Source organism: Anguilla anguilla, chromosome 7 (assembly GCF_013347855.1).
Source record: "Anguilla anguilla isolate fAngAng1 chromosome 7, fAngAng1.pri, whole genome shotgun sequence".
In the NCBI taxonomy this organism is placed as follows: Eukaryota; Metazoa; Chordata; class Actinopteri; order Anguilliformes; family Anguillidae; genus Anguilla; species Anguilla anguilla.
The window spans coordinates 55384226-55409936 of record NC_049207.1 but is presented as its reverse complement, the minus strand read 5'-3'; the positions used below and the strand labels follow the sequence as shown (position 1 = coordinate 55409936).

The 25711-nt window shown below is 49.4% G+C and overlaps 1 protein-coding gene across 5 annotated transcripts in view; it reads left to right on the top strand.

Annotated features, from left to right (window-relative positions):
• LOC118232500 (lymphoid enhancer-binding factor 1-like) overlaps positions 1 to 25205 on the top strand; it is a 44640-nt gene extending 19435 nt beyond the window's left edge. The window contains exons 4-12 of one of the 5 annotated variants that reach the window (XM_035427545.1): positions 6175 to 6307; positions 9845 to 9935; positions 10369 to 10452; positions 11599 to 11718; positions 12589 to 12751; positions 13339 to 13446; positions 15319 to 15358; positions 15836 to 15876; positions 24602 to 25205. In XM_035427545.1, the coding sequence (XP_035283436.1) occupies positions 6175 to 6307; positions 9845 to 9935; positions 10369 to 10452; positions 11599 to 11718; positions 12589 to 12751; positions 13339 to 13446; positions 15319 to 15358; positions 15836 to 15870 (774 nt within the window). In that variant the 3' untranslated portion in view covers positions 15871 to 15876; positions 24602 to 25205. Of the gene's footprint in view, positions 1 to 6174; positions 6308 to 9844; positions 9936 to 10368; positions 10453 to 11598; positions 11719 to 12588; positions 12752 to 13338; positions 13447 to 15309; positions 15359 to 15835; positions 15877 to 24601 lie in introns of all 5 variants that reach the window. The other 4 variants (XM_035427544.1, XM_035427543.1, XM_035427546.1 and 1 more) reach the window with 4 other exon arrangements.
• The last annotated feature ends 506 nt before the right edge of the window (positions 25206 to 25711 follow it).

Here is a 25711-nt window from a genome sequence, read left to right as displayed (position 1 = left end):
AACAGCGGCCCGGAAGCGCTGAAGCAAGTCCCCTTTGTGCTCAGAACCCCGCACATTCATCCTGTTCTGAGAAGCACACCTGGTCCCGTGTGTGCGGCGAGCTTGGCGGCAGGGTGCGGTCCGGACGGCGCGTCCTTTCGTGCCTTTGTGTGCGCGCTCTACCGTTCGCCGTTCACCCTTCAATGGAGAACGGGGGCGTGGTCATAACTTCTCCCCGCTACTTTTTGTAATTGCGAAAACAATATTTCAAGTTGTTAGTCACGCAAATTTTTTTTGTTTGTCTTTGTCTGGTTGTCTGAAATGTTTGATTGTCATCTTCACTCATGTGTGTGCGTATGTCTGTGTATGTGAAAATACTAACGTGCTGTGTGTGCTTTAGGTGTGGGGCCCAGATAAGGGTGTACAGTGTAACTTCTGTGGGTGGAGGGGGTGATGGGGGGGGGGGGGGGCGATACAGGTCAAACAAGGCAGAAATGTCAGAGTGCGAAACCATCCTTCACAAAGGTCATCGTCTCTGGTGGTTTTATTTTTGTTTTTCCATTGTGGTCGGGGGTGGTGTCTGATCACAGCAGACGGGTAACGACAGAACGCCTGGCCCCGCCCCTTTCCGACAACGCTTTCTGCTGGAGGTGTAAGGCCTCGCGGAAGCCTGACCTGATAACCATCAGCGGGCCCCGCTCTCTATCTCTCTCTCCATCTGATGCACTGCGGGGCGCGTGTACTCGTGTAAGGCTGTGTGCTGCATGTACTCATGGAAGAGCCGTCTCTCCTTTCCCTTGCTTTACTCGCCTTTTCTTTAAAAAAAACAAAAAAAACAGCCTGAACTCTTGAAGCAAAAGGACGCCAGCACTTACTAGATCTCTATGTTTGAGTTTCTAGCCCTCGCGAACCCACACTTGACTAATGCTGGAGCCAAGAAAAGTGTCTCTCCGTCTCTCACAGTTCTGTCTGGATATCCTGTTTATTTGACACCTAACCCCTAATTGCTCCCAACGAGCTGATTGGTACCTTGCATGGCAGCCTTTCACCGTTGGTGTGTGAGTGTGTGTGTGAATGGGTGAATGAGAGGCATCAATTGTAATGAGACTACAGTGACTGGAGGTTAACGGCATCTTGACTGTGCGATTTTCATGCGCGTGTATGACCATCAGAGGGCACACACAGTCCAGAGGTTGGACTTGTTTACCCATACCCGGAGAGGTACCTGCTGCTTTTCTCCATCTCCCAATCTGTTCGCAGAGCGCGTCACGTGATTTAACGCTGGCTTGATTGCAGCCACGGGCAAGAGGAGTCCTCATTGCATATAAATCATCAAAGTGGGAAGTAATTATTATTAAAATCCTTCTTTCCATTTCCCTCTCTGCAAAGTATGATAATTGACTGTAGCGTAATGGGAGGGGGAGAGTCGAAAGCGATCGGAGGGCATTGTGGGAAAGGTTGTCTGGGATTGCAGTGCCATTCGGTGGCTCCCGTTCTCTCCTGTAGCTCGTGTGCAGTTGATTGGCCGCCGCAGACGCAGTCTCGTGCGCTGGCTCTAGATCAGATAAGCAGGTTTAGCTCTGGTGATTCCCTCTCTTAAGGAGTCGGTGCCCTCTCCCGCTCGCTGCGCCCGCTCCGAGCCGGGCACGCCCCCGCCGGGCACGCCCACGCCGTTCCAATGCCAAGGACGGAAAACATCGACCCTGCATCCTAAAAATAATTTGCCTCAGACGGTGAATAATCGTGCGTGTGTGTGTAAATCCTGCGGTCGAGAACGAAACCCCGTCTGGAGATCCCCGTGCGAGCTTCGGCGGTGGTCCTGCGGGGGGCTCCTCAGACGCTTCGGCGGTGGTCCTGCGGGGGGCTCCTCAGACGCTTCGGCGGTGGTCCTGCGGGGGGCTCCTCAGACGCTTCGGCGGTGGTCCTGCGGGGGGCTCCTCAGACGCTTCGGCGGTGGTCCCGCGGGGGGCTCCTCGGACACTCGGGGGAACAGTCCGGGGCTTGTGAGCGCCCGTCTCCGCGCTGGCCCGGGCTCAAACGGCGCTTTGTCCCGCCAGGCGGAGTTTCCCGCCCGGCGGGTTTGCCAGCGCGGGTTCTGCACAATGAATTTCTTTTTGAAAGCGCATCTGAGCCGCGGAGAAAGGCTCGGGCCCAGCCCAGTTAGAAAATATGAAACGGAACATTTCTTTTCATTCCCTGCCACCGCCTCTCTGGAAATATGAATAGGGGAACCTAAGCCTATTATTCTGTCCCTGACAATAACAGAGACCTCCAGTTTGGGTGCCCGGCCAGTGAGGGGGTGGACCCTGTCTTTATGGCCCTGCCTAGAAATGCGTTCTTTTCTGGCTGTCGGTATACTATCCGACAGTCCACTGAAGCACGTTTTTAATGCGATGTTTCTCTTTAAAAGGGGCTACACTTCAGGGAGAAGCCTTGTGCATCTTCAGATCCTTCTCAGTTGCTTTCTCGTTATCTTGAATGTTTTTATTTTTTTCCAGTAGTTTTACAAACAAGTTGTCATATCATGTTCAGCAGCCCCGGCTTTTCATTTCTGAACGCAGGAGCTCACAATTCTTTTGTGAAAAACTCAAACAATGGCTGCCCGAATGTCGTAAATCCAGAGCAGTAGAGATGGAAAGGAGGAGGGGTGGAGAAGGAAGAGTGTAGTTTCAGATTGATACAAAGAAGACACGTGTAGTTATAAGACATAATTTCCTCTGGATTTTTTCCTTGCAAGTACTATTCTCCAAATGGGGGGGGGGGGGGGGGTGGGGGTGGGGGTGGGGGATTCCTGGTGACTCATCATAGTCCTGTGGGGGGGGGTTGGGTGCCCTGGGTGCCCTGACATTTGGACTAGCCCTTCAAGCAGCCCGGGGCTAGCGTCCTGTGATGACGCCAGTACATCGCTGGTCAGCTTTGCGACCGGTGGGCTACCACACCAGTCCCATCTGGTTCACATCAGGCTGGGGGTGTCCGTGTGGGGTTGCTCGGAAAGTTCTGGCCCGGGCCTTCCTGTGATGATGGATTGGGGGGGGGGGGGGGGGGGCGGTTCGATGGATCACCTCTTCCCAGAAGGAGAGGGGGAGGGGGCGGGGTGAAATGCTTTCTGCGGGGACCTGGTAATTACACGGCAAAGGGTGAACGGTCTTTGTTTTACAGCTTGGAGTGCACCGTAAACACAAACTGGCGGTGTTAAATGGGTAATTACTGGGGTTGGAGAGGCTGGTCTTAAATCACTTGCAGTGTTGCAATCAGAATAAATATGAAACATATTGTGTCTCTGTGTCTCTGAATAGAGATACAATATTATGTACAAAGTACATACTGTGCTCTGTCAGGTGTTAACACCCACTGACGTCTCTACTAAAATAGTAATGTACAAGTTGTGAAAAGTGCATTTATTGATCATTCGATGTTGCCATTCACCATATTAATAATTCTCGTTTGAAAAGAAAAATTCTGAGAACACAGTTGGTGACAGCAAAGTACCCTGCAGTAAGAGCCCGACTCTGTGGTAATGGGGTGGGGGGGAGGGGGTGAAGCTGACGTATTGATCTGAAAACAAGGCCCGCCTCCTTCCTCTGTGCCGGTAAAGTCCGCTAATGGGCGGGGCGGGGTCGAGGGGAGGGTGACCGGGGGGGGGGGGGGCGCATTTGGGACCGTTCTCTGTTATAAGCGCTCTATTGGTCACGGGAGGGCGCGGGCTTTTGCCGGTTGATTTTCTTCGGCGCGACGCGATGGCGTTTATTAAGAAGTGGAGAAAAATGGGGTTTGACAGCCGCGACCGCGCAGCACAAAAGAGGGGTCCCCCTCAAAATGGCGCCGCGCAGAGCCGCGAAAACGCAGCCACTGGGGGGGGTCAGTACCCGCCTGACTGTTTCTGCTCTTCCGCTGGTACACTTGGGGTGCCTGGGATGGGGGGCGGGGGGGGCGTGGGGTATTGGGCCGCAATGGCAGGGCCTGTAGGATGTCTGAACAGTGGGATGGGTTTGTCTTTATTTCCGCGTGTGTGTGTGTGTGTGTGTGTGTGTGCGTGCGTGCGTGCGTGCGTGAGATGTGTTTTATTCAGGCTCGGCTGACGGCTGGCACGACGCTTGGGATCATTTGCATGTGCGACGTTTGGAGCCAGAACCCGCTCTCCAGCACCCCTTTCCTCCACCCCCCCCCCACCCCCCACCCCCCAGTCAAAGACAAGACTGCAGCTTAAATTAAAATCCCCGGGGTTCTTATCTCCTTCCCACAGGAAAGCGAATCTGAAGTGAAAGGCGTAAAATTGAGCGAGGAGCGCGGGGATGCTATCGTTCAGCCAGCCGGAGTCGCGGCTGCTCGGACGGAGCTGGGCGGAGCTGGGCCGGCTGCGCGCGCGGGTCAGGCTCTAGCGGGAACTTAGCCGCCGATACGTCCTCTTAAGGCCCGATGAGACTAATCACGGCCATTTTAGTTTTTAATTAAGCGTCTAGCACAGGTCTCCATCTGACCTAGTTCCCCAGATTTAAAAAAAATAAAATAAAATGAGGCATTATGCTTACTAGGCAATGGTTTGTTTTTTTTTCTTCTTGCCACAATGAGTGTCGTGTATTTACAGGGATGACAATAGCCTACAGATTATTAATTTCAGTTTTCTGTCAAATTCGTTATGATAACTTTGATCATTCCTTGACAGAGCTTTATCTGCTCCCAGTCATAAGCATTTCTCATGTACCGTTATTCGAATGGAACTTTGATGTGTGCTATAAATGCCTGATGTAAGCAGGAAAGTTTTGTCCGCGTAGTAGTCATTCGCTCAGCATATTCTGCTGAGATTGATCAAAAAAGTGTTCTTGCCCCCCAACAAAAAATAAATAAATAAATAAATGGACGTCATGAGGGTGCTATTATGAAACCTTGACAGATAAGTGCAGGTAAAAAATAATTTTTGTACGGTGCGTTGCGCCTTAATTTGAATATATTTTCCATTGGAACCCGCCGTTAACGCCATGTGGTTTCTCTTGGGAGAGTCTCACGCCGCCTGCCCAGTGTGTTTTTGCAGTTCTGGGGCATTGCAGACTCGCTCGTTGTTGATGTGACCCAGGTAATGCAGGGTTAGCCGTTTAAAAAAAAATGTGGTGAGAAGACTGTGGTTTGGCTGAAGTCCATCTCCTGTCCATACGAGGTTGCTTTAGTTTTTTTTTTTTTTTTTTTGATGTGTATACTCTTCTGGGGTGATGCTTAATGACAGTGGCTGCTCTATTGAGCTTGTTTGAATGAGAGAAACTTTATTTATAACTGATCAGCAGTTCTTTGTTCCTTTGCTGTCTGAGTCGGGAGCGTTTCTCCTTTGTGGAGTCAACTCGTGACCTATCAGGGAGAACGGTGAAAGAAAATCTGTCTGCTGAATGAATTGAGCTTGTTTAATGATCTCTTAGTAATCACACAGACAGGATGAGTCAGAGAGGTGTAAATCTGTGCTCTTAGGCCCTCAGGCTGCCTACACATCTCTCAGGTATCTCAGCGTGGAGGTACCTGAGATCTAACACACACTCACTCACACACACACACTGTCACACACACACACTCACACACGCGCACACACACGCACACGCACACACACACACACTCTCTCTCTCTCTCTCTCTCTCTCTCTCTTTTGCTCTCTCTCTCTCATAAGGCCAGGCTAGCTCTGATATTTTAACCCTGCTTAGTTCCACAGCTGACGATCACTGCATAAACTTGTGTAGTGATGAAGGTTGACTCCAAAATTTGCCCGCTAATTGGCCTCTCTGACCCACAGGACCAAGGCCTTGCCTGTGGTCTGTCCCTCTGTCCCACTGCTTTTATTTCTCTTTCTCAAACGGCTCCAGCGGCAATGGAGGGATTATTCTGGATCATGCCTAAACTAAATCTTGTGGTCCAGGGCAAGGTTACTGTCATATTTATAGATTTATACCCCACGCACAGAGCTGCCTTGGTGTACCACCTTCAGCTCGCCACCGAATGAAGTCTTTCAGGTGGAAAAAAAAATGACATGCCTTCACTTTAGGGTGAATTTGTAAACGTGTGTCTGGAAGTGCATCTTCTGGCCACGAAAGGAAGCGTTTGACGCTTTCACTGTATCGGTGTGATATGCAGAGCAATAAATAAAATGAGCAGCGTTTAATCTTGGTGTTGTTCCACTGTTGACCCCCCCCCCCCCCCCCCCTCCTTTTTGTCTTTCAGTCCAACAAGGTGCCTGTGGTTCAGCCATCCCATGCAGTACACCCGCTCACCCCCCTAATCACGTACAGCGATGAACACTTCGCACCCGGACCCCACCCTGGACACCACACCCAGGACCTCAACGGCAAGCAAGGTACACGGCATTTTACTTCAAATGTAACTTGAACAAACAAAATAAAAATAATTTTTTTAGGGTGTTTCCTTGTATGCATACAGCGTGCGCAGGGGAAATGAGCTCACTTTCTTAGTTCAGGGTTTTAGACGAGATGCTGCTCCTCACACCTCATAGCATTGTGATAACATCTACAAGGACAACTGCGTTGACAAACGGACAGCACTGTTGCATGCGGAAGTTAAGCTGGACGGTTCAGAGACGTGCATTTTAAGGCTTTTTGTTAAAGTTTTTTTTTTTTTTCAGTTTTTCCACTGTACTGACTTGTCACACCTCTTCAGGAAGCCAGCCTCACCTTCAGAGAACCGTGTCTGTGGTTAACAGCTCGAAATCAGACTCGCGCCCGAGCCGTCCGGGTACGCTTCGGCTGGTATCGGAGGGACGGGAGCCAAAGGGGGGCTGTTTTTTTTTTTTTTTGGCACGGGGGAGTTTGGCAGCGGTTCACGCCTGTGATCAGAGACCCGTATGCGCCCTTTCCTGCAGACTGCACCGCAGCACGCAGACTCCTGAGCACGGGGGAAACCCGGCAGGATGTGGCTGTGCTGCTGTAGAGTTCAGTTGGGATGGAAATGTCCCCACTAGGCCCTGCAGTTCCAGGCAGACATTAGGGTTTTCTTAGATATTACCCAGAAACCACTGGGCTCGTTCAGGCAATGCGTGTTGTGCTTACAGTGTGCGGAGGGACATGGCTGCTCTATCTGATGGTCCAGACAACTTTTGATGGATTATCTTGACACTTCTGGACCATTATGAAAGCAGACTCACTTTGGAAAGGTTTGGCTTTCTTGTAAACTGTGTGTTTATGCAGAGGATTTGTTCATAGGTAGGCGGAAGGAGGTACACAGGTCAAAGGTCATCTCTTTTGGTTTGGCTTGATCACAAATGTGTGATGTGATAAGAACATTCTAGTGCTGAGCAATGCTAAGCAATGGAGTTCGAAAACATTGACTTACAAAAAAATAATTCTTCAATTGGTTAATGCAGAAAGAGCATTACCTTCGTCTGATTCCTACAAATACCCACGAAGTGTCAGGTGTATGCCTGCAGCAATTGAGCTTATGTCAGATATTTCTGGAATCTGTATTTATATTTATGTAAATAACATATGTGTGTGTCTGCAGTTAATGTTCGTGAAAAGCCTCTGCGTTGACTTGAGAAGCCATCACAATATCTCACCGTTCCCTCGAGCTTTGCCTCAAGCAGGCCCAGCAGGTTGATAGACTTCCTGTTTTTAAGGGGCATGACCACAGAGACTTCCTGTTTAAGAGACCACAGAGGACAGCTCAGATGTGTGACGTATGTCAATTAAATTCACTCCTCAGCATGTACGTGTTGATGGAGCTGTCCTGATCATGTGACACACTTATGTAATGGCTGATCAAGACCTCTGACTCATGCGATCTTCCTACACCGGAGAACTAGCGAATCAAATTATGAACAAATAATTGTGTAAAATGATTATATAAAATTATGTTTTCCATGGCGCGGTTTTATAGATGGGTGTAGAACCAGAGGCGTTATATTGATTGCCTTCATAGCGGAGCTGAATAAAATAATAGAGAAATTGATCTTCAGGTCCCAAAGCGCTGGGATATTGTTTGAAAATTCGGTACTGTTTGATTTTGATTGTGACGCCGGCCCGGTTGTTTTTCCTGTCACGTGATTGGCGGGAGATGCGCGTTTCTCCGCCCCCTGAGCGCTGGGCTCCGTGTCACAGCTGTGAATGGCTGCTGTATTTGAGCAGCGTTCCCGATGTCCTTTACTTACTCCACGCGTGCTCTGGAAGGTCGCCGATGGGAGTCTGGGGGGGGTGAGTGACACAGTGTCACCGCGGCGACGCTGAGGCGCTTTTCCCTCCGTTCAGCCCCGCGGAGAGAGCGCCACCGAGCGCGGATTAGCGGACGGGGGTTAGCGCTGCACAGAGGAATCCCGGCCCGCTACAGCGGCTTTGCACATTAAGACCCTCGGCACGCCGCTCCTCTGGGGCTAAGGCCTTTGAGTCGAGTCTGAAAGGGAAGGGGGGCGGGGCGCGATGGGGAGGGAGGGGGTCTTGAATCTGTTTGGGATTATGATTTGGTGTTAATCTCAAGGCAGTTACTTTTTTTTTTTGTGTGGCTGTACGGCTTTGTGGTGGGAGGGGAGGGTGGGGTGGTGGTGGTGGTGGTGGGAGGGGTGGGGTGGGAGGGGAGGGTGGGGTGGTGGTGGTGGTGGTGGTGGGGGGGGGGGGGGGGGGGGGTGAGCAAAGCTGACAGATCCATTCACTCGAGGCCTCCCTTTTTTTGCCGATAAACGTCCCAAACAAGCTGAGTGCTCTGGACCTCGAAGCCCAGAGGAATGGTCTTAATGAAGAGATTAACTAAAAAAGAAAACCCCTCAAAAAAAACCCCAAAGTGACAGTCAGTCGCAAGCCGAATGGATCATCGCACACAGAGCGGGCTTTACCGGACCAGGACACCGGGCTGTACCGGACCAGGACACCGGGCTGTACCGGACCAGGATGCCAGTCATTACCGGACCAGGACACCGGTCATTACCGGACCAGGACACCGGGCTTTACCGGACCAGGACACCGGGCTTTACCGGACCAGGACGCCGGGCTTTACCGGACCAGGACACCGCTCTTAATTAACCAGCCATCTGCTTCGCCAGCGATTTTCAAACTGTCCGTGGACTTTGGGGGTGGGTTAGGGTTAGGGGGTTTGGGGGTGGGGAGGGTCCGCTTGTAAATGTTCCGGTAGTAATACTCTGCTTTCAGCCATTTTACATGCAGAGGTCTCTTCCCCTGCCTCTGTTCACTGCTGTCTGTCTCCGTTCTGTACAAACCGTACCGCTCATACATCATCTGCTACAGAGGCCATTTTTAAGCAGTGCAACTCAAGGCCACCAGCAATACCCCTCTAAGAACATTGGTTCTGTTTAGAAACCGATACGCATACACCCAAACTGATAGCACTGCTTGGAGCACTGGCATGCTTAGTGTGATTTCACTCTCATTCGGTCACATCTTGCCGATCTCCAGATTGTGAGAAGATAAGCGGAAATAAAGGTGTCCCCACGGTGGCACATACAGTATGTGGCTGTATGAAAGGGTGAGCTGCTCTGTCGCCAGACTGATTAAATGCTATGCTACCTGCCGTGCTTTTCTCATGAAGGGTTAGGTTGTTTTTATTCTAACGGTGATGGAGAACTCCTCGGCCTGTTCGGCAGGCGTTGGTGGAGATTCACGGTAACTGAACATGCCCGAAGCGCACTTTGATACGTGGGGGCTCAGCAGAGAGAAAAGGTCAAACTCAGCACTGCGGTCCGTAGAATATCCCTGTATTACTCATAACGCTGAAATCTTGAGCAGACGTTGACGTGACGGATGTGAAACTGTGACACTTATGAACGTTTTCTCCTGGCGCTCTTAAGACGGGGATGTTTACGCTCCTTGTGGTGAAGGTTTAAAAATCAAAGCAGCCCATCGGAGCTTTGATGTGTGTCTGTGTCTTCACCCAGGCATGCAGAGACACCATCCCGGCCCTGATATTCCCAATTTCTACTCCCTCTCTCCTGGAGGAGTCGGACAGGTGACCCCGCCCTTGGGATGGTAAGTTTTGAGTTTTGCCCCGGTAACCCCCCGTGTTAGTCCACCGCCCATGGGGCAGTAGAATGTGGTGAAAGCACCCAGCCAGTGCTTCCCCAATCTTAAGGCACAAAAGGCCGTTCAAAAGCCCTCTTAATCTGAAAAGTGACATGTTTTTTCCTGGTGCTCTCTCACTAGCCCCAGTCAAGGGCACTGATGGTAGTATTTCTCTGTTTTTTTGATTTCCAAAAGCATAGTCGAGTTTGTAAATTACGCTCCGGTGTCTTCCACGCTTTTCGAAATCGAGCACTGGTGGAGGCGCTCCCGGGTTGGGGCAGTTGGCGTGGTGGATGCCGTCGGCGGTGTTGTTGGGTGGGCAGATCCGTGTGTTAATGAGGGGTTCGTGGGGGGCGCGGGGCGCTGGTGTTCACCCTGTTGTTTTTCTCCGGACGCTCAGGCAGGGTCAGCCTATGTACCCCACCTCGGGTGGATTTAGGGACCCCTTCTCTACCCCTCACCCAGGCGACAGCCACATATCCAGGTAGGTTGGCCAGGTCCGGCTGGCTGAGGGGAACAAGCTTTCCCCCCGTTCAGCCCACCCCAAACCCCGCCCCCTTTCTGCCCTGGCTCCGCCCACCACCTGTGCTTGACTGTTGGGGAGCTTCTGCTAGGCCTGGGTCGTAGGTCTGTCCAGCAGGGAGGGATTTGGGTGCTTACATGTGACCACCTCTACCTTCCTCTTCAGATTTTCGCGTTGTGCTTCGCTTGTCTGTGTTTGAATTATTGGGTAATCAATGAATTTTCTCAACAAAAAATTATTCACTGTATGACGGAAAAAAAAGTTGGAAAAAGAGATTCAAGTCAAGAGGGAATGAAGTGGATAACCATTTTTTAAACTATTTTATGCAAAAGAGCTGTTTATATTGGAGGGAGGGATAGTGGGACAAGTGAATGAGAAGAGAGAATATTGTATGAGAGTGAAAGAGCGAGAGAGATCTGGATTTCTGTAACCTGCATGGCTGTGTTGTGGGTGATAACTCAATGGCATTAGCACTCTATGAACTCCGCCCCTAGAGGAGTGAAATGGGCTGGTAGGATGGCTCGGCTGAGGGTGGCCTTGTGTAAATGAGGGGCTGGTCACGCACTCTCTACATCCAAATAACAAATCCAGGTCAGCATCCTCCAGCGTAGTAATGGATGTGCTTATTTTGTGGTCAAGTTAACCGTTCAAGTCTAATATATTCAAAGAAAGATCTGCTGCAACGCTGCTTACTTGCAAAACAGAAAAACTTTATTCCTTTGGCTAATTGGTTGTTCTGAAGCGAAAGTAATAAAGTTTCTGCTGAGCGTTGATTAGTGAAAGTAATGAGGTTTTTCTCTAGGTTCTTGGCTTTCATGCTCCGTTTGTTAGCAGCTGCAGAGACGCTCCTCAGGTGTGCAGACAGCACTTTGAAGCGTACTCCCTGTCCGAGCTGCAGCAGCATGCGCGGCGTTTCTGTGGTGGGAGAACGGTCCTCTCTCCACGCTTCTCACCGCTGGTGTCCCCTCGCGGTCGACTCTGACCTGGGCTTCTCTTCGCTGCACTGCAGTAACAGTTCCAGCTGTTTTCGCCAGGGAATGAGGGACTGGGGGGGGGGGGGGCCACTAAACAAACCGTGTTTGTGATTTTTTTCCCCGTCCTTTTCAGGTTTTCGCCCCACATGGTGCCGGGACCCCCCGGACCCCACGCCACAGGAATCCCCCACCCCGCCATCGTCAACCCCCAGGTCAAACACGAGCCCCACCACGACAGTGACCTCATGCACATGTAAGACTGCTGCCCCGTCCTGCCCCGTCCTGCCCCGTCCTGCCCCGTCCTGCCCCGTCCTGCCCCGTCCTGCCCCGTTCTGCCCCGTTTCCGCCACGTTTCCGCCAGTTAAGCATCTGTTTGTTTTCAAGTTTTCAGCTTCATGTGAAAGGTTCATAAGAAAGTTAACGGCAATCTGGTATTTTCTCAGATGAAGTAAATCAATGGGAAATGTATTAAAGAGACAGAGCAGGACTGCTGGGCTGCTCGTTCTGTCAAGGCATTGTTCATAGTGCATGGATAGGCCCCCCCTCCTGGTGTTTTACATATGGGCATCACTTTTACATATGGGCATAACTTTTACATATGGGCATAACTTTTCATTTCACTACGCCTTTGTCTGCAAGAGCCGTGAACTTTTACATTTTTTACTTTAATTCTGTTGACAAGACCCCAGAAATGCTGAACTGTTCAGAGCTGCTAATAAGAGCAGATGACTGTGATCTCCTGAGGCTCGCTGTGCAGCAGTAGATGTATATCTATCCAGAGATCCTTTCACTGCACAGTAGGCTGTAAGTCAGTAAATGTAGCTGTCTCTCTTCTTTAAGTACTTGAGCCAGCCGCATTTAATGGTGAAGTCTTACTACTGCCAAATTTCCCCCTGAAAAATCAGTGCAAAGACATGTGTAAATGAGGAGCTCATACTGTGCTCTGATTGGACGAAGAGTTACCCCAAGTCTTCGCTCTCACATGTCACAATGCAACCGTTGCCGGGTGCATTAGGCTCCGCCCCTCCCCGCCTAGCCCCGCCCCTTCCAGTCCCACTGTTTTGCCATTGGCTCCTTGGCGCGCCACTCACGTCCCTTCCCCCCCTGTGACTGCGCTTCGCAGGAAACCTCACCACGAGCAGAGGAAGGAGCAGGAGCCCAAGAGGCCTCACATCAAGAAGCCGCTCAACGCCTTCATGCTCTACATGAAGGAGATGCGGGCCAACGTGGTGGCGGAGTGCACGCTGAAGGAGAGCGCCGCCATCAACCAGATCCTGGGGCGGAGGGTGAGTGTCCCCGCCGCACACCTGCACCTCACCTTACCGCCATGTTTATCTAGAGCGGGGCGGCCCAACCCTGCTCCTGGAGATCTACCACCATCCTGTGGGGTTTTCACTCCAGCCCTAACAAAGCACAGCTCATTGAGCAGGGCTGCCAAACCCTGTTCCTGGAGATATATAAATGCACTGTAGGTTTTCATTCAACAGCTAGAGTAGGGCTGCCCAACCCTGTTCCTGGAGATTTACTGCCCTGGAGGCCTTCACTCCAACCCTAACAAAGCACAGCTCATTGCCCAACCCTGTTCCTGGAGATCTACTGCCCTGGAGGCTTTCACTCCAACCCTAACAAAGCACACCTCATTCAACAGCTAGAGTAGGGCTGCACAACCCTGTTCCTGGAGATCTACTGTCTCCAGGAACAGGGGTTGGACAGAGCCTTTACTGCATTAATCTCAGATTCATTCGGGACAGCTCTATTCAAATAGCACTCATATACAGTATAGCAGTTGTATGCGCTAGCAGGCTTCTGTTCTGGACAGAACTGGAAACTGTGAGCCGGTGTCTAACCGCTATCTTTCTCATGTATGAAACAGTGGCACGCGCTCTCTCGCGAGGAGCAGGCTAAGTATTATGAATTAGCCCGCAAGGAACGGCAGCTCCACATGCAGCTATACCCGGGCTGGTCCGCCAGGGACAATTATGTAAGTACCCACAGAACGGGCCGGCAGCAGGCAGGTGTACCTGCACTGTGTGAATGTGAAGTAGTATCTGAAATACCCCCTCCCCTTCAGCACTTCCTGTACAGGCCTCGCCTCTTCCCTGTTAGGCCCCTCCCCTAAGACTCCTCCCTCTGAGTAATATTTTGAAGGCCCCCTCCCGGGCAGGCCTCTATCTGCTTAGGCCCCTCCCTCCTGAAGACACCCCCCCCCCCCCCTTACCCCTGATAGTCCTCTTAATTTGATGACTGTATTAACTAAACTAAATGTAAATTATAGCCCTTAAATAAAAAGGAAATGCATCCATTTTGCCTGTCATTACTGAGTAACAAATTAGACTAAGCTCTGAATATAGGTCTCCCAAGAAAGTGTGGCTTGTATATAATGTGCGTGCGCGTGCGTGCATGTGTTGGGGGGGGCGGGGGGTGCGTGCGTGCGTGCGTGTGTGTGGATGGGTGGCTGGCTGACGTTGTTAAAAGTGTGGCTCCAGCACTCATATTCACTGCACCGCTGGAGATGGTGGGCGGCCATGTTTTGCCCTCTTCCGCTCGGACACCTCCCACCTTCCTCTCCTCCTGAATTTCACCTGCCAATGTGCTCACCTGAGGGTAGGGCTGTGTTAGAGAGGGTAGGGCTATATTAGCGAGGGTAGGGCTATATTAGCGAGGGTAGGGTTATGGTAGAGAGGGTACGGTTATGTAAAGGTTTTAGGGTTATTTTACGGATGTAATATTTTACAGACTCAGCACATCCCTGTTTTCAGACTTGTGTAGTTTTTAGGAAATTTACCTTTTTAAGGCAGTGGCAATCACCCGGAATTTCCAACAAATGAAACTCTGAAACTGGCAGTGTATACCATTATTTTTACCCGTTTCCGAATTCCATTTATTCAAATGTGAAAATCACAGTGTCAGCCTCAGGCTGTGTACTGTAACTTCAAAGCAGAGTTTCGAGATTATTCAAATGTGGAAGGTGAACAGAAAGCATTAACGGCTTTGACTGCGTTTTCTCTGACTGCTAAAACATAATAAACATTACAAGACTATACTTGATAAGGTGCTTTACCTACATCACGGCACTTTCCATAATAGTGCTGTACACTGCGATTCTTTGACTTTGACCGTTGACTAACGGTCGCTGTCTGAAGCCTGCTGGTGCAGTAGCAGAGATTACCTTGTGAATAAGTGGATTATCAGACTTTACAGCACGATGCCAACTCGCACTTCACATTTAGCTAAAACGTCTTTGTGCCGTCCTATCATTGCCAATGCCAGTTTCCTGGAGATCACAGCGAGCTAAGTGTGTGATTAAATCAGACTGCTCCCTGGCAGCACGAACAAAAACGCTGACATCGCCAATCCCTAGTGTTATGTGGAAACGTCTTCCTTGTGGCTCGAACGTCCTCGTTTTTACCTGCAGGCTTCCCCGGAAGAGCCCTTGGAATATACTGCAATATATTGGGCATATATTTCAAATTTAATGATGCTTTGACTTTACTGCAATGTATTTTCAAATTACATACTGCAATATATAAAATGGCAATATATGGCAAATTGTACAAATTATTCCTGACATGTTGCAGCATATACCATATATATTTTTTGATATTGATAATATAAAAGTTATGTGAGTATATTGCAGTATTTTCCGTTTCTGTGAGGGAGGAAAGGAGGGGGGGCATTGGCAGCTGAATTCAGTCGGGCTGGGGGACAGACAGGAGGGGGTGGAGTCTCGAGGTGTCCGGGGGGGGTTGGGTCAACATGGCGTCAGGTGGGAGGAGGACGGTGGTGGTCCAGTGAATATGGGTGCTGGAGCCACACTTTAAGTGTTCCCCTGGATATTTTACAGGGAAAGAAGAAGAAGCGGAAGAGGGAGAAGATCCAGGAACCTGCCCCAGGTAAACCACACCTCTTACGCCACCTGCCTCAACAGACTCAATCATTCCCTCACGTCTGATTGGCTACATGGGTCCCTGCCTTCTCCGCCCACTCTGAGTCACTGCAAATGAGAATTGAGCTTTAATCTGACCGGCTACTCTCTGGATAATTTCCTCACTGCTACAGGGAGATATTTGAATTGTATTGCCACAGGAAAAACCTTATTGATATGCCTTATACAGTGGGACAGAAGTACAGGCTTGTCCCAAATATACAAGGTGCCCATCGTGCCGGTACTTAGACCCCCCCCCATCCTTCACACCCTGACTTCGGGATTAGTCTGTGAAGAGGTCGGAGGTCAAAGGTCGGACATTACTGGACAGAGGGCATTTTAAATAATCACTAAGGAAGTTTGGCCACGTGTACACAGGATTGGAGACCCAATATTTTACTGTGCAAAAAATAAAATAAAAAATAAAACCTGAAATCTTCTACAGGTACAGGCCAGAGAATGAAAACTGCATACATCTGACCAATGGTAAGAGAACGTCTGTCCCCCTTATGCACTTGTAGTCATGACTGATGAAAATGATCGCACCATGCTAAAATGATAAAACATTTCGCTTACAGACTAATCCTAACGGTCTTCCTTTTCATTTAAAAAAATGCTTAAGGTGGCCTTTTTCAATTGTATTTTTGATGCACTGGGCACCTTAATACCAATGTTTTAAAAAATATAATTCTTTAGGAGTATGCAGGAAACACGAATAATGTTTTTTTTTTCTGTAAAAATGTTTTTTTTATTAGTTGGCGTTTGGTCTTCGTTTAATTTCTACACACTGCCGTCTTTGTGCCGACCTGCTTTCTGCGGGACGGGTCCCTTTCTTCCCAGAGATTCTTTCTTCCTCATTTTGAGTTATGGACCAGAATGACACACACAACTCTGCCAGTACCAAACAGCAGAATCTTTACTTAAAATTCATTTCTAATTTAATTGTGAGGCTGAGCACATTTTCCTCTCCCACCTGCTGACTCAGGTACAGCTCAGGTGAGTGAGAGAACCCGCATGCACAGCGTAGTACACTGTAAATCTTTTCCACTCCTAGCGCCCGACGTGCAGCTCGATTCTGTCCCGTTCCAGAGCAGCTTTCTGCTCAAGGTCACTGTGGATGTGGGGGAGCCCATATGGCCGGCACATGTGGTGTATGCCGTAGCAGGGCCCGTGTGTTTCACTGCCAGGGTTTGTGTTTTTAGCCGCGTTTCTGCGCACGAAGCCGTGGGCCAAAAGAACGTCCGCAGAGCTGTGAAAGACCTCTCGGCAGCAGAGCAAAAATCAGCGCTGGTTTTCAAACACTAAATATGTAATTTTACTACGAGCAGATTTACTGTGAGCAGATAAACTGGTGGAGATTCCCCTCCGACAAGCAGTCAATATTTGGATGTCCTTGTGCCAAAAGCTTTTTATCCAACAGCATCTAAAAATTCTCTCTTTAAAACAGGCATTTAAAAGAATGTATTGATAAGCCGTATAATGCCAGAATTGCGTGTGCGTGTGCGTGTGCGTGTGCGCGTGCGCGTGTGTGTGTATGTTTTGATTTTTCTATTTGTTAAATGTATCGCAGCCAGGTGCTGAGCTGGGATTCCTCAGCGACCCTTAATGTTTACATACAATTTAGACTGAAATAATCTGCTGAATTATTGATTGGGCCCAGCCTTCCAATCTGTTGTTCAGCTCAAACAGCTTAGAGTCTTGTGCCACCCAGTGATGTCAGACCCAGCCTGCTTGTAAAAGAATAACATCTGTCCCAATCAGCTTTATTATTGAAAGCGGTATACTCAGCGAAAAGTTAATTGGAATAAGCCAATGAAAGGCAAGAGCCAATCTGTGTTAAGAAAACATACTCGTTAATTAGACATTTTTTATTAACATATCTGAAAACAAATGAATGCTCATTTCTGACATCACTTATCTACTGTGCAGTAGAACCACCTTATTAAGGTCATTTTTTATGAATATTTATAGCAGAGTAATGCGATGCTCCTTCTGATCTTCTTTAAATGCATCTGCAATATGGGACCACTGCCCACAGGCGTATGCCATTCATTTAGTTTTTAAGAACATAAATAATTTTGCTGGATTTCCAGCTAATTCTAAATATATTAAAACAGTGTTTGAATGGGAATGATTTCATCCCACCAGTGTTCATCGCTGTATCGGGATTAATTTTTTCATGCAATATACGTAGTTGAGCTGTCCACAATATAATAGGTTCAGCTGTTTTCTCTCTGTACATGGAAATAGAAAACATTCATACACTTGGCTTGGTACTTTATTGGTAATGGGACAGAATCCATATTATAGTATCTAGGTAGGAGAACTCCCAACCATAATACCTCCAGCAAGTGTGTCATAACAGCACACATTTTATAGAAATAAAATGCTAATAATTTGCTCACATGATTATAAAATAAGAGTGTTCTGTTGTGGGAAGTTGAGTTTTTGGGAGCCAGACTGCTGAGATGCTGTGAATCTCTGCACAGGCGAGCAGAAGCACAATGAACTGAACTCATGCGATAATTAGCGAGTACCCCAGTCGGGTTTGGACTGCCACTCGCGCTGATTCATTTTGACAACCTTAAACTAATATGCATAATACCGAGAGCACCGGAGCAATTTAAACGCACTCAATTTATGCATATCCCATGAGCTGGATTGAGCTTAGCTTAGCTTGCGCTCCAGAGAACAGTCCTAAATGAACTTATTGGTTGATTTTTCTTTAGCCTCGATATTGCGTCTCTGACTCCATTTTTACTGTTTTTGGTACATTTTGATATGCCATACTGGGCACCTTTAGTGAACTGGCACCTGACATTTATGACCATAAACAACTGTGGCACATGTCTGCTTGTGAAGCTCACTGCACTTTACACTATCATAAGCTTCTTATGCTAGTTGTTTTTTTGATGCCTTTTCAATTTCAGTGCGAACTGAATCTATGACTACATTAACCCAGCATAGCAGTGGAGGATGACTACATTAACCCAGCATAGCAGTGGAGGATGACTACATTAACCCAGCATAGCAGTGGAGGATGACTACATTAACCCAGCATAGCAGTGGAGGATGACTACATTAACCCAGCATAGCAGTGGAGGATGACTACATTAACCCAGCATAGCAGTGGAGGATGACTACATTAACCCAGCATAGCAGCGGAGGATGACTACATTAGCCCAGCATAGCAGTGGAGGATGACTACATTAGCCCAGCATAGCAGTGGAGGATGACTACATTAACCCAGCATAGCAGTGGAGGATGACTACATTAACCCAGCATAGCAGTGGAGGATGACTACATTAACCCAGCATAGCAGTGGAGGATGACTACATTAACCCAGCATAGCAGTGGAGGATGACTACATTAACCCAGCATAGCAGTGGAGGATGACTACATTAACCCAGCATAGCAGTGGAGGATGACTACATTAACCCAGCATAGCAGTAGAGGATGACTACATTAACCCAGCATAGCAGTGGAGGATGACTACATTAACCCAGCATAGCAGTGGAGGATGACTACATTAGCCCAGCATAGCAGTGGAGGATGACTACATTAACCCAGCATAGCAGTGGAGGATGACTACATTAACCCAGCATAGCAGTGGAGGATGACTACATTAGCCCAGCATAGCAGTGGAGGTGGTGCTCGGTCCCTGAAGATGAAACCTCGTCACTGACGCCAGTGCCTTTTTAATGCAGTGCAGTCCTGCTCCTCATTGCTGCGTATCGATTTCGGTGTGAGGTGTGGGATCGCCCCGCTGCCTGCCGCGGTTTTTAAGCTCTGCCACGCTCCGCCGTGCTCGCCGATGTTTTGGGAGCGGGCGGGGGGGTGGGCGGGGGGCGCTGGGTGGGGGTGCCGGAGTGGGCGGGGCGGCGGAGGCCTCTTTGATGTGCGTCAGCTGCGCAGCGGGGCTGCGTTCTTATTTCTTTGTTCGTATGAAAACCGGTTGACTGTAAAATAACGTCTTCCTCCCCGCTACCTGTGATCCCTGGCACACAGCTTGCTCGCTGTGTTTGTGCGGGTGTGTTAGGTTTCTCCTTCGCCAAATAAGTCGCTTTGAATTTTTTTTGGGGGGAAATAAAGGTTTATTTAGTTTCTGTGCTTCCTCTCTGACCCCACCCCCCTCCCGGCTTCCTCACTGTCTGTTCCTGATTATTTTGTCTGAAGAAACCTTTTGATTTTAAGACCGAGATGTTTATCTCCACAACACACACACACACACGTTTTTGCTACCTGGTGAGGACACATACACACACACACACACACACACATCCTCGTGATGCACACATTTTGTGATTGTGCCTTATTCTGCCAGTGGAAGTGGTCGTGCTAAAAGGTAGATGGTTTATTGGTGAAATAATGCATTCGGTTGTCTGGGTGGATTATGACAGGCGTCATTGTCCCAGGTGTTGGTTGGTGGAGTGCTGCGGATCTGGCTGACCTGAGGTGGCCCATGTTCCCCCTGGGTCTGCGCTTTTAAACGCGGGCATTGTGACTGGCCCAGCCCGCCTTTGTTCCTCCGAGTTTCTGTTTTGTTTTGAGCCCCGCACCGCCAAGCAAGCGCATCCTTTGAAGATCCTACGTGGATGTATTAGGCTTTGTGTTATTCCTGTTTGTTCCGACAAATTCTATTCAAAGAATACATCACTAGCAGGGGTATAATAGTGGAAAAATGCCCGTGTGTTTTTTTTTTTTTGGAGAGAAAGAGAAATTGCTGTTCTTGCAGGAACTCTCTGGCGCTGGCTCGTAACCGGCCTCGGGGGGGTCTGTGATGTGTGCGTGCAGAATTCGGCTGTCAGACTTTGATGGGGTGGCAGGAGAAACAAATCCCTCCTTGTGTGGGAGAATCCCCCCACCCCCCCCCCCCCCCCCCCAGCCCGAGCACTGAGCCACACTACTCACAGTCTGCGGTCCACCTTCAGTTTGAAACTGTACCTTAAGGACTCAGGAAGGGAAACTGTACCGTAAGGAGAGCTGGCTGCTGCTCACTTGATTTCTGACCTGTAGTATTCTGGGGTTTTTTTCTGAATGTCTGAATGTACAGCATGGTGTTGGCGAACAGAAGCCCACTGTTTTTTTGTCGTGGGCGTTAAGTGGCATACTGCGAGTGTAAGAAAGTGTATGAAGCACAGTGCCACCCCCCCCCCCCCCCCCCCAAGCTCACTCAGAGCCTGCTAGCACAGACTGAGGGGGGGCTCTCCTCCCCCATGCCGAGGCGTTCAGGAGGGATTGGGGGGGGGGTGTAGGGAGTGGCGGAAAGGTGTGGGAGGTCTCTTCCCAAAGCCTCAAATGCGGTCTGACCGTCCCTCCCAGCCGCACCCCCACCCCCCTCCTGCTCCCTCCCGCCCGCACCCCCACCCCCTGCCCCCCCGGCCCCCTCCGGCCCGCACCCCCCCCCCCCCACCCCCCCGGCCTCGCGGAGCTCGAGTGGCGGTCCCGCCTTTGAAACCGCGACCGCAGCAGAGTGAGCAGTCAGTCGCCGCTTTCTTTGATGGGGGTGGGGGTGGGGGGGGGGGGCAGGCAGTGCTGGGCCGGAGTCCAGCTTCCAGCTCCTCCCCCCAAACCTCCTGAACCCCCCCCCCCCCCCCCCCACCCGCCACCCCGCCCTCCATGACGCCTCACACCTCAGATGTGGGCAGTTCCCCAGCCTCTCCAGTGCAGGCTTGCGGTTTGGGGAGCGGATCCTGATGTGACTGGCTCATAGACCCCTCCTCTCTCATTCCCCCCTCCCGATCGTATGCCACCATGTTTAGGTTCTTTAGCCTCCGGCCCTGGGTAGATTTTCTCTCTCTTTTTTTTTTCTTCTTCTTCATCCCTCTGTCGTTTCTGGTTTCTGAATTTCCCTGCCTTTTCCCCCTCAGGCCACCTTTAACACATGACCGTTTCATTGTCTCCAGAGAGCTCAGGGAACTCCATTTAATATGTTTATTTAAAACATTTTCCACAAATGCGGTAAGAGACCTGCTATTTTTGCAAAGGGGTAATGAACCGTTAATCCTAAATTTTGCTCTGAAGCCTCTCGCTTGCGCCTATACCCTTGGTGTGGCATGAGTGTTCGCCACGCTGTGTTCGTCGGCCATACAGCGGATCGTTCTGGAAGCTGCCGTCGAGTGACCTCGAGTTGGCAGGGCGGCACGATTGTGTGCCGTGATTTGGCCGCGATGTAGGAATTCTGGGGCAAAGTGCTCTTCAGCTGCGTTGCCTGTCACAGAAACGCTGATGATGGAGGCCGGTTTTGCAGGACTAGAAACCGCACGTGTCCTCCTGTTTTAATCAGAACTCAAAAAACACTCTCTATGGTTTCAGTGATTCATAGTGACGCTGAGGATCAAGGCATATTTTTATTTGTGGTTTTAAACTGTGCCCCATTAAAAAAAAAAGTTGTTACTCTCTAGATACACGCGGCATTCATGACTGTAGTTAATCGAACTAGCTAGTGCTCATCTTCCTGTGTCACTCTCACTCTGTGTGGCGAGTGGAACACATCGACAAAGATACTAAAAAATACTTAAAATCCTCTGTCCTGTATGTGGGGAGGGGTGGATGCATGTGGAGAGACATTGAATCCACAGATGTTCACTGGAGTTAATCCCCAGATTTGTTTCTGTATGAGGAGGGGCACGCCATGCAGACAGTTTCACTGGAGAAGCAGGTTTTGTTCTGGACATGCTTGGGGCGTTTGTTTTGTCAGGGTAGAGGTGTAGCGGACTCTGTGAGGCTGACGTGCCACCAGAATAATTACCCAGCTGCCCCAGCGTCTTCCTGGTTTTGTTGTTTGCTCGTCCTTTGTGTGTCGTCTGCTGGAGCCTATTTTCGTGTGAGAATGTCGCTGTGATGTTATTTCAGGGGTATCCTCAGACTCGCACCTTGCAGAAGGCCCACGTTACGGGAAGACTGGATACACCTGCACAGACCTTACTCAGCGAACTACCGGAATAATTGCATTTCTGCAAATCAAATGATGTTTGTTTGTGGAAATATTAAGGAAAATTTTCATGCTAATATTGCTTATTCAAGTTGCAAATTTTATTGCACTGTGAGTAGGTAACATTTAAACTTTTGTACAATAATAATTGCTCTGATATGGTGACATTTGGCCATTCAACACTGGCATATACACACCATTAGATTTAGACAAATGACTTTCTTACAGTGATCGCTTTCTTTAGAACTACAGCTCGCTTGTGAGCCACTTTTGTACAATTCTAATATTTTAAGTTATTTTAACACATTTAATTTTGGATTAGAAACTCTGGAATTAAAATAGTATTTGATGCATGAAAACAGCAGTCTTGAATATATTAATTGTTTAGATTCAACAGCCAGTTCAGTTCATTTTTTGTTGCCCTTCAATGTTTGCCCACGTGTGGCAAATTGCCCCCATTGAAAGCTTTGTTTGCCATTGAAGAGGGAGAGCCAAGCCGGAGAGTGTGGGAGTCTGAGAGGGAGGAAAAGGGGCGGGGGTGGGGTCGGAGTCGGGGGCACGGGGGCAGATTGGGAGTCCTGGTGGGGGGGGGTGGGAGGCGTGGGGAGGGGGGGCAGGTGGGAAGCCGCAGCTCTGGCGGCGCTTTGATTCGGGGGCGGGGGGGGGGCCGCGGGGTGAAGGCCGCGTTTGGGAGACGTGAGGCCGGGGCCAGTTATCTTAACCTCCCGCACTTCAAAGCGGCCCCGCTGCCCACGCTGGGGCAGGGCTGCCCCGGGAACAGAGCAGCGCTTCATTTCCTGCGCGTCCCGCTCGCATTCCTCAGCGCTAGTGGGGGGGGGGGGGCAGCTCTTGAATCCCGGCGTTTGTGTCGGGGAGGCTGTGTGAAGGCCCGGTCCGGGGTCCCCCCCTCCCTCTTCCCCCCCCCCCCCACCCCCCCGGTCCTCTTCCCCGACAGGAAGCCCGCTGTTTTTCATCAGAGGCCGAAAGGGAAAACCTCCCCAGGAAGAGCCGCTCGGGGCGGGGGCTTTGAAACGGCGGGATGAAAGGGGGGAGGGGGGGGGTGGCAGGGGGGAGGAGGTAAATAAAAGCGACAGGGCCCTCTCACCAGCGCTCCCAGCCCTGCCCCGTCCCCCCCCCCAAGCTCGGGGTCAGCTCTCCCAGGGAAAGGCTCTCCAGCCCTCAGTCTCTTTCATCCGCATGTGGTAAAGCTGTCTGTGGGGGGGGGGGGGATACCGGGGTACGGGGCGGGGGGTCTTAACACGGGCCTCTCCAAACGGACCCCTCCAAACGGACCCCTCCAAACGGACCCCCTGACCAGCAGACGGGACTCCGGAGTGAGGCTGCGCGCGCTCCTCTCTTCACACTGAATTGTGAGGACGGGCTGACGGGTTCATGGGCTCAGTCTTCATCTCTCCCTCTCACTTTTGATGAAGTATTAAAGTATTCCATTTCATTTCCAGAGCATTAAAAGAAGTGGCCCCCGCTCATTAGCTGAAGCCTTTTACACTGCGCTCAGTGTAGAGCTGATCATTAAGGCAATCTGTTTTTTTTAAAATAAATAATATATAACCTTTGTGAAACTTTTTCTTCTGAACTCTACAGTTCAACCGCCTGCAATTTTGTTGGCTTTTTCTGCCTTTGGTGATTTTTCAAAAATAATGTCAACTTTATTTTTAAAAAAAAAGTTTTGTAAAAGTTTATTTCAACATGTTAGCCCCTTGACAATCAACTAAAGAGTCTATAGTGTAGATCTGGGTAAAATTAAATGTCTTTATTACATGTCGAATCACCAGAGAATTCGTGTAGTATATCTGCATTTGCTGGATGTTGAAAATGAACATTGTGTGGAGAGTCTCTTCCTGGTGCTGCTCTCTCTCAGCCTCGATTAAAGCCTTACAAAACGTGCTGGCTCACGGCTGTGTTCACACCTGTGAGTGCTCTTTTAGTGGAACACCACTTCTCCTCTCGGGTACCTTTGAGAGTTAGACCACATCTGCGCTGCCCCCTATAGCCCGTGAGGGGGATTGAGCCACAGGCTGCGTTTCCTGTGTGTAAGAAGAGCAATTCGAGTGGTTCCTTTTTGTTAGATTATTACTTTTCCCTTCAGCCGTACTGAACTGTTTGCTCTGTTTTGGGTGGACTGCACAGAATTCGGAAGTGTCTGTTAAGTGATCTTGTGGTGCCTAACGGTTTCCACTTCACTGTGGCACTTGGAACAGACTGGGTCCGTCTGATTCTGGATATTAACGGCGATACGATTGTCTGTCTCTCTTTTAGGAGGGAAACAAAACTCTTTCTCCACATGCAAAGTGAAGGCAGCAGCCATGGGCCCCCTTTTAAAGATGGAAGCCTGCTAGAACCTACAGCCAACCCCCCAAAACCCTACAGCCAACACCCCAAAACCCCGCTCTCGTCCAGCACCCCTACTCCCCGAGGGATGCCCGTTTTTCTCACACCTGCAGCCACAGAGACAAAGAGGGTGGATTGTAAAGACAATCACACGGGACTTCACATGAACACTATGCTCACAAACAACACAAGAAATGAGTCTTTGGTTCCCGACACGTCACCTTGCCACCGTTCTGCGAGAGCACAGCCCCAGTCTGTCAGACCGGCACCTTTTCCCCGCACCTGTTCCTGAGTTATTTCTGAAACCTCTCTTCTTTTGTTCTGAACACAGTTCCCCTCTGCCTTTTTAAAAAAAAACCACATCTAGGAAATGTTAGCAAATCATATTCCTGACACACAGAACACCTGAGGGATCACCGTTGTCAAGGAAATGTCTGCTTAAAAAGTCTGTTTCAAATGGCGATGCAGTGTGAGAATGCTCAATGTTTATCAGCTTTTATTTTGAATGCTTTTATATTTTAATCTGTTCCCCCCCCCCCCCCCCCCCCCCCTTGGTGTATATGTTGTGGTGGTTTTTTTAAATTTTTATTTCAATTTCAATTTTTATTTTTTTTATATATATATATGAATCTGAAATAAGCTTTGGAGACAGGAAAAACATTTTTGTCTTTTCTTGTGGAAGCATCTTGTAGAAATGACAAATTTTAAAAAGGCTTCTTTTGATAACTATTTGTAACAAATAGTGACCTCTCAGTCTTTGTCAGATGTACAATAGATCCCAGTATGTGTACATTATGAAACAATGTCAGGACCTGCCACTTACTCTTCTTGATATTTTTACAGATGTTATAAGGACAAAGTCACAAGAGTAGGTGCTCTGAAGCCTATATTTTCTTGTTCTGAATGGACAAATGGAAAAAATATATATATTTATCTCAGCACTTGACAGTCTTTCTTATATTGCAATGTATTTGTCTTCTGTTTTGGTAGCTAATAGTGTGGTCTTATGCCATTTCAATTCCATGCAAGCATTTCTGT